This window comes from Acomys minous, assembly GCF_964271855.1.
Source record: "Acomys minous genome assembly, chromosome: 16".
Taxonomy (NCBI): Eukaryota; Metazoa; Chordata; class Mammalia; order Rodentia; family Muridae; genus Acomys; species Acomys minous.
Genome location: NC_140498.1, coordinates 22017263 through 22026027, shown reverse-complemented (window position 1 = coordinate 22026027; position 8765 = coordinate 22017263). Strand labels below are relative to the sequence as shown.

At 43.3% G+C, this 8765-nt stretch overlaps 2 protein-coding genes across 2 annotated transcripts; one reads left to right on the top strand and one right to left on the bottom strand.

Moving 5' to 3' along the window:
* Window positions 1-298: 298 nt before the first annotated feature.
* LOC311586361 (olfactory receptor 2V1-like) lies at window positions 299-1261 on the top strand (the record flags this gene model as incomplete). Its single annotated transcript, XM_084762315.1, is given in 2 exon segments — window positions 299-460; window positions 464-1261. Coding segments are annotated over 2 exon segments (960 nt in total).
* A 956-nt stretch (window positions 1262-2217) lies between these two features.
* LOC311586816 (T-cell-specific guanine nucleotide triphosphate-binding protein 2-like) lies at window positions 2218-7656 on the bottom strand. Its single transcript, XM_084763031.1, has 2 exons — window positions 7380-7656; window positions 2218-4222 (listed from the first exon to the last, which is right to left on the bottom strand). The coding sequence occupies exon 2, from the start codon at window positions 4202-4204 to the stop codon at window positions 2966-2968; it is 1239 nt and encodes a 412-aa protein (XP_084619157.1). The 5' UTR covers window positions 4205-4222; window positions 7380-7656; the 3' UTR covers window positions 2218-2965.
* Between the last annotated feature and the right edge of the window lie 1109 nt (window positions 7657-8765).

Sequence of the window (8765 nt, the reverse complement as noted above, 5' to 3'; positions counted from 1 at the left end):
TACAAATATAAACAGGAAATATAATTCTGTGAACTAGCAAAGATTGCATCGTGTGCTCGCGCGTGCGTGTGCTCGTGCGTGCGTGCGTGCGTGCGTGCGTGCGTGCGTGTGTGTGTGTGTGTGTGTGTGTGTGTTGGGATGTGTGAAAGACTATTGTTCTGTATGTTGCAAAGCAAATGTTAATTTTTGGTGAATCCCAAAATCTGCATCTCACTGAAGAAGAATTAAAAAACAAAGATATATCACTTCCTGTCAGAAGATCTCTGTCTATTTTCAGGTGACTGTGAATCACTGAGCCATGGGAATATGGCTGAACGAATCATCTGTTGATGGGTTCATCCTCTTAGGCATCTTCTCCCAGAGCCAAACTGATCTTCTCCTCTTCTCTGTGGTCATGCTGGTCTTCACAGTGGCACTCTGTGGGAATGTGCTCCTCATCCTCCTTATCTACACTGATTCCTGACTTCATACTCCTATGTACTTCTTCCTCAGCCAGCTCTCCCTCATGGACCTCATGTTGGTCTGTGACATTGTGCCAAAGATGGCAGCCAACTTCCTGTCTGGTGGGAAATCCATCTCCTTTGCCGGTTGTGGCATACAGATTGGATTTTTCGTCTCTCTTGTGGGATCTGAGGGGCTCTTGCTGGGACTCATGGCTTATGATCGCTATGTAGCTATTAGCCACCCACTTCACTATCCTGTTCTCATGAGTCAGAGGGTCTGTCTGCAGATTGCCGGGAGCTCGTGGGCTTTTGGGATCCTGGATGGAATGATTCAGATGGTAGCAGCCATGAGCCTGCCCTACTGTGGCTCGAGGGAAGTGGACCACTTCTTCTGCGAGGTGCCAGCTCTACTGAAGCTGGCTTGTGCTGACACATCCCTTTTTGACACCCTGCTTTTTGCTTGCTGTGTCTTCATGCTGCTCCTACCCTTCTCCATCATTGTGGCCTCCTATGCTCGCATCTTGGGGGCCGTGCTCCGGATGCACTCTGCTCAATCCAGGAAGAAGGCTCTGGCCACCTGTTCCTCCCACCTGACAGCTGTCTCTCTCTTCTATGGGGCAGCCATGTTCATCTACCTGAGGCCAAGGCGATATCGGGCTCCTAGCCATGACAAAGTTGTCTCAATCTTCTACACAGTTCTGACTCCGATGCTCAACCCCCTCATTTATAGCTTGAGAAACAGGGACGTGATGGGGGCACTGAAGAAAGGGCTGGACCACTGCAAGATTGGCAGCCAGCACTCAAAAGCCATGGTCTAGTGTCTGGCTGCTACCTGTTGTTGGCATATCATTGATAATTCCTCTTTGTTTTGTCAATCTCTCTTTCCTTCTAGATAAAAAGAATAATGACACTGGCCTTCCCTCACTAGGATTTTGAAAGGAGCACTTGATATGAATCTGAAACCTCAGAGGGGTTCATTGTTTCACTATTATTGTCATTATTGATTGATTATAACATCCTTGAATTAAATTTACTCTATTTCTTAATTATTCTTGTTAATACCTGGTTTTTTTTTATTGAGTGCTTACTATGGACTGAATTGTATTATTATTATTATTATTATTATTATTATTATTATTATTATTATTATCATTATCATTATTATTGTTGTAATTGAGGTAGGAAGAACCACCATTTGTTGTTTGTTTTGAGTTTTTAAGACAGGGTTTTTCTGTGTAACAGACCAGGTTGTCCTGGAACTCACTTAGTAGATTACCTGGCCTTGACCTCACTGAGTGCTCTGCTTCCGCCCACCCCACCCCACACCTCTGCGCGAATGCAGGGATTAAAAATGTTCAGTACCACGCCTCGCTCTGTTCAGGATTATTTAATAGGTAATTTAGAATAAGAAATGGCCCTGTTGGAAACATGGTCAGGAACAGAGAGGGCTAAGAAGCATTCATGCTTGACCATCCTTATGTCCTTCATGCAGTCAAGATGCCCTGCTTTGCAAGGAGGGTTGTGCCTTAAATTAAGATAGTTCTTCCCATATTAATGATATATAAAATAATGAGATATAACAAAATAAAACAATCAAGATGCTCTCATAGGTATTCTCAGAAGATCATATCACAGTCAGTTCTAAATTCTGTCAGACTATCAGAAAATCTACAATAGAAATGAATGGTCAACAGGATACTAGGACAAACCAATTGTTGACAGTGCCACATCCTGAGATAGATGAGGGCCTGTTCATCTGTTCATATGCTCTATGAGGCCAAGTACCAACAGTCCCCATCCCCACCCACAAGAGCTTAGAGAAAACACACAAGAAGGTTGGTTTTTGTTTTTGTTGTTGTTGTTGTTTTAAAGAGTGAAATTACAAGAAGGAGAGCCAGTTTACAATCAGAGTTTTCAGTTGCCAATTATATTGTGTGATTTTCCAACTCACTCAGAATGGTCAGTGTAGGATGTGCAATAGATGTCCTTATCTGTTTGAACCAAGAGATCTACAGATGTGTTAACTTGTCTATGTTTTTATGACGCTCCTCCTGAATGGAGCTTGGCTAACAGCCACTATCTCCATCTGTTTGGTGCCTCCTGTGTGGCGGAGACACCTTCTAAAGAGGCGTGTTTGTCTAGACAGTGTTGGGCATGAATGGCCCTGTTTCAAAACAGAGTCCACTGTGAGAATACAGAGACTGTGAAGATTTTCATAGAGGGAAAAGATTCAAGATTCTTTTCACAACAAAATTGCAAATCAAAATTATCCTGTGTTTTAACATAGATTTTTTAATGAAAATAAGGTTTCCTCATATATTTGCACAATGGTGAAGACTCATCTTTTTCTATTATCAGCACAATTGAGCGCTGCTACAGTGATCTTCTCACTCCAGAAGAGGCAAAGGACGAATCCTCCGGCCTCCACAGAGAAGGTTTGTTTCTCTGGAGTTGGCTATAAGTCAGTGCCCAAAGTGAGGCCAAAAGAAAACACTGATTGGAACTCGTGCCTCATTTTTCCATTATTCCCAATAATCAGGGGGCTTAGATATATATGGTCCCTCCTTTTTTTCAAAAAGCTCTTCCTTGTTAAGAAGAGCTATGGCATCATTTGCTGCAGTGTCAAGAAAGAGATTCTGCAAATAGTAAGCCTTATTGTAGTAAAATTGAGCAGCCAATGGTCCACCAGAAAGAAGTTTGATATATTTGAACAGCTTTTCTCCTAAGGACTCATTGTCTTCTAGAAACAAATGGGGAGACCTAAGGTGTACCTTGAATTCATTCACAGACATGTTAAAATCCTTGGCTATTTTTTCTAATGAGTCATCATCCAGCCCAAAGTAAGACCTGTAGAGGTTGAATGTTTGATCCAGATCCTCTATGGCATCTCTGATCACGCCAAGAAGAGGAATGGTGGCCAATGCTCCAGCCTTCAGGGCCTCTAGGTAGACTTTCTGCTTCAGGGAATCTCTCTTGTGGTTAATGGTGGCTTCAGTAACATTTTTCAAAGACAGCGAGAAGATGTGGCGCTTGTACGGTGGCAGATCCTCTAGGAGTTTGGTCTCCAGCTTTGGGAAGTCATAGTCAGACACATCAAAGTTAGAGACCAAGAAGACCGGAGGCTTACTGTCGAGAGCCTCCTGAAGATGCTTCGAACAGTCACCTCGAATTTTCATCAGGACATTCTCCTTGTTGAAAGTCTTAGGTTTACTCTTCTGTTCATTAAATAAGTCATTGTCTATCTTGGTTCGGACAAAGTAGAATTTCATGCTCATCTTTGCAATGGCTTTGGCCAGTTGTGCATCATTTTCTTTGAAGCGTGTAGCTGAGGTGATAATGAAGAAGTCATATTCATGAAACTTCATTTCTGTTAGATAGGTTTCTGGTGGGAAGGTAGTGGACCCTATGCCGGGCAGGTCCCATATGGTCATGTTGGGAAGCTTTGGGTGTGGGTATGGAGTTCTCTCCATAGTTGTCTCTACAACTCCAGTGATGGCTGCACCTTCTTCTTCTTCTTCCGACCTCAGCCCCCTCATGGCATTGATGAACATGGACTTCCCTGAACCTGTTTCCCCCGTCACAGCGATGTTCAGAGGAGCGTTCTCTATATCACTCAGTGCATCGTTGATCACAGAAAGTGCTTCCTGCACCTCATTTTTCTCTATGTGGGATTTAATCAGGGTGATGTGTTTTTCAGAGATGATTTTGCTTTTCCTCTCAAAATTTTTAAAGAATGCATCAAAACTGGAGGCCCAAGCCATGGCTCTGGATGGTAGGAGCTGAATGGAGCAGAGAGGAGAGAAATTGTAAATGTTATGCAAAGCTGAAAACGCCTTCATGTTTGCTGTGACAGGAAACAGGACCCTCCCCTGTCTTACATCAGAGTGAATGTTGCCTTTCTTCCCTTCTCTTGGTTGCTGCTTTTTCTGCTGACCTGGACATAAGAGACTCCTGTGCTCAGGTTTCCCTTCCTCCTAGGAATGACCTCATACTTCTTGGTCTAAATCAGACTCCGCTCACTCTGTGCAGTCAACGCTTACAGCCTTTCTTATCAGTTTAAAGACTTTAAGTTCTTTCATTTTCATTAAAGTGATACTCACATATGGCTACATATGAATATATTTTAAATAAATTCATGCCACTTCATATGGTTGATAATGCTTCTGCTTCAAGCCAGAGAGTAGCAGAAACTTAATTTTCAGGCTCAAGAAACGTCTTTTGAGTTATTGGTCAGGAGAGTCCAAGACAGTCTCCAAACACTAGAGGCTATTGCAGCTGCCCTTGTTCGAGTCCCAGAAGGTGAAGCTCCCTTTTTCTGAAGACACCACACGCTTCAGATACAGGACTCAGAGAAGCAAAGCTAGATATGACCCACAAGTCTCTATCTGTGGACTAGCTTTCCTAATATCAGAAGCTGCTCTGCGAGTTGCCAAGGGAGGAAAGCGATAATCCTTCCCCGTTGTGATACCTAAGGACCACAATGATTATCACATTGACATAACTGTAACTTTATCTCAACATCAACATCACAGCTGTCTAGATATGACGAGGGTCACATACCCATGAAATCTCACTGTATATTGTATATACAAGCTACACTAAATGTACTCAACAGGTTGAGTTTATGTATTTATCGAATTATGTATTTATAGAATTAATGAATGTCCTCGTTCCTGCCACAAACAGAATCTGCCTAAAAATGGGCATCTTAGATGCAGGCAGAGTCGACGGCCGCACTCTGCCAAGCCAGGGGAAGCAAGTCCTCAATAGTTCCTGCCCTGCGAACAAGTCTGGCAGAGATATTAGGCCAGAAAGCTGAAGATGAGGCTCCAACGCTATACAGTGTTTTGGGTGACTGGTCAGGCAGTAAACTGTCTTAAGTCAATTTGTACATTATGGAAGCTGCTAACCCACACTGCTGGTTCACTCAGGAATTTAAGTTTTATTCCTTCTCAAGTCTCTGAGGGGCATTGAAGACAAGATAGTATAGTTTTACAACCAAGTTTAGGTGGTTAGAGGACAAGATCATTTTAGATCAAGATAAAGAAGTTAAGCTATTAGAGTTGAGATAGGATAGATATTGAATTTCATTCGGAAATTTAGACCCAACAAGACAGGAAAGACACTTACTTCAAACTGGACGAAAGCAGATGGCCAAGTCACTATGAATGTAACATGTATAGAACTCATTATTGTCATGATTGTCACCTGGTTCTACCTGCTGTGTTTGTTTTATACATGTGTAATAAAATAAATGTATAAAAAATGAAATCAAAATCAAAATTGAAAGAAAGAAATGAGAGAGAGAGAGAGAGAGAGAGAGAGAGAGAGAGAGAGAGAGAGAGAGAATATGTTAGAGGCATGGACAACCATGAGGAGACCATACCTATAAGAATAAGAATTTATTTCACAGCATCTGCCTAAGAACATCACAGTGATCTACCTAAGGCAGCCAGTGCTACACTGTAGGATCTTGTCTCCAAAACACTTGCCAGAGCCCACCTGCCCACTTCATGAGCCCACTAGCGCTAGTAGCCTGTTCACCTTCCTGTCTACCACACATCCACCCCATGAGGTGATTCCCCATGGCTCAGAGACTCCAGATCCCCTAACCTTCAATGTGTGATAGACCTATCACCTACTTGGCCAGTGTGAGTCACCAGCTGCCCACTTACCTACTTACTCAGGGAGGTCAGCATTTATACTTTTGAGTTTTAGACACCTGAGTTCACCTGGCCCCTGGTGACCACACCATGAATCAGAACCTCCAAGGTCTACCCAACTGCTTTCTCCCATAAATGTGTATGTGTGTTGGTATGTATGTATGTATCTAACTCATTACCACAAAATTAAAAACATAAAAAAGGTTATATGAAAAACCAAGACAGCTTGTCTCCTCTAAAAATTACAAACCCCAGTAATTCTTCCAGTGTTCATGATAATGACTTAAATGAAACTCTAGACCAAGAATTCAAAAGATTGATATAAATGTCATCAAAGAAAGAGGACTCAATCAGCTGAGTGACATTCAGGGGTCGACACAGTGTGAAAATGAAGTTCAACAAAGAGAAATACTGGAGAAAGTCTTGACGTAACTGAAGCTAGAGACTAACACTTGGTATTTCAAATGCTCAGTGAATGGAAAGGCTCGAGGGATCACATGGAGGAGAAAATATGGAGAGTTGAGGACAATAGAGGAACTGGAAGACTTGGCTAAGGATGGACATAACAATGGGGAAAAAAACCTTTGAACAGACCATGTGTGATCTTTTTAACACCGTGAAATATATGGGCATAAAAGAGCTCCTTAACAGCATAGAAAATATTTTCAATGAATCCTAGCAAAAACAACATTAAATATAAGGCCAGAGAAGCACGTCCAAATAGATACATGAGGCCTATATAGAACTCCAGATACACAGAAAAGAAAAAGAAACTGCTGAAGTGATATTATCGCCAAAACCCTGAAGGGCTTTGCAAACTACAAGAGTGAAACAGCAAGAACTATAATGTAATTCATTCAGAATAACAACTGACTGAAAGCAGCAGAATCTTTGAAAACTAAAGGGCCCCACATGATCTGCCAGAGACTGTCTGTAGTTGTTTCTGATCTGACATTGTATCTCCATGGTGCAAATGAAGAGCTTACATCATAGACTCCAAGATCATCTGGGTAGGCCAACCCACCATCTTTCTCCAGTCTTGGCTGCTTCAGAAGAGCAGCAAAGCCTGCAGCACTCAGGTTGAAGGAACGGATGTGGCCTCTCTGCTTTGGGATGCTCTGCAGTACAGAACATGGCCAGTGTAGGATACTTCTGTGAATGCTCCCCAAGAACAAAACCCCGAGCTCTCCTGCCCTGGTGTCAGGATCCACTCTTCACATCAGCACACACGCAGGGTTACCGGCCAAGATAAACTTAGAAACCCCTCACTCACCTCGGCAGCGGTGACCTTGATCTGATGGCAACGGCACCTGTGTGAAGGCTCTCCTCTCAGGAAAGGTCTTTACCTAAAACTGGAATTCAGGCTCACGCTGCTTAGGAAGAAAAGAGATGATGTGTGGAGCTCTGGTGTCCTGGGAAGAACTGCCCTAAGAAAGGAGGAGGACTTGGCATGGACAGTCTGAGGGTCCCCAAGTTTCCTTATCAGTCCTGGTCCACACACAGCCCTTGTTCTCTGCACTTTTCTGGCTGGATCTGAGCCCTACTTATCTACACCACACAAGGAGGGGCGCTGCAGCCAGAGTAGGTTTCAGTTTCTATTCCTGGAATGGGCTAGTTTGTAGGAATCAGGTACAACGTACACATATGATCCTATAAGGAAGGTCGCAAGTGGGGCAAGCTGTGTTATCAGAATCTCAGGAGGTGTGTTCACAGGAGTGTCAAAGGATCGATGAGAGCTCAGGAGCTGAGACCTCTGACTCTCTTTCATGTGAAGAGTTGTCTTTGTATTATTTTGGGGGTCACAATCTGAGCCCACGACCTTCAACCATTCTACTGACGTACACTTCAGCATATCTATTCCTTCTAGAACACATGCCTACGTGCCTGAAGTCTACTGGAAGGACCTCAGTGGATGCTTGTGCCAGGTCAGATAATTTTACATAGGTACGGCACGATTTACGCCATACTTTAGAACTACTGCCACCTCCGTGTTACCAAACTGTAACCAGTGGATCATCCTCCACTCTTTTTATTCCTCACCTCTCCTCCGTCGGTAAACCCTGGGAATTCACCTCTAAAAAAAAAAATCAGGGATCCATATTTCTCCAGATCTCTCAGGCTCCCAGATCCCAGGGCCTGATTTCTTCTCCCCACTAACCTGGGAATCAATAACTGGTGTGGCCAGAGAGTGGCTCAGAGTTCATTCCACAGAGCTCTCTAGTCATTCAAGGAGAACCTGAGCTGTACACTTGTGTAAAATGAGTTGGGCAGTGGTGGAGTTCTACGTGACCATATGTGGAGGGGAGATGGGATAGGAGAGTGAGGGGTGGACTCACGAGGCCTCCAGCCATTTCTGTTTCTGTCTTTCCAGATCCAGAGAGTTCATACAAAATTTTCATTTCTTCAGTCATCTGGCTACCATGAGACTGACTCATTCTGTGTCCTTGGCAACAAACCATGAGCTTTTCCCCACACCCCTTTCCCCGATATTGTATTTCTTTCAGCTCAGCCATGTTCTTTTGTTTTATCTTTTAGGTTTTTTTGTTGTTGGTGTCATTGTCGTTGTTGTTGAAGTGCTGAAAGTGAAAGCCACAGCCTCGTACATGCTAGGTTAAGTTCTCTACCATGGAGCCATGTCCAAACCCCACAGCGTTGTTAT

Excerpts from the sequence above, each read along its gene's own strand:
- LOC311586816 (XM_084763031.1), bottom strand. The coding sequence starts at position 4,204 with ATGGCTTGGGCCTCCAGTTTTGATGCATTCTTTAAAAATTTTGAGAGG.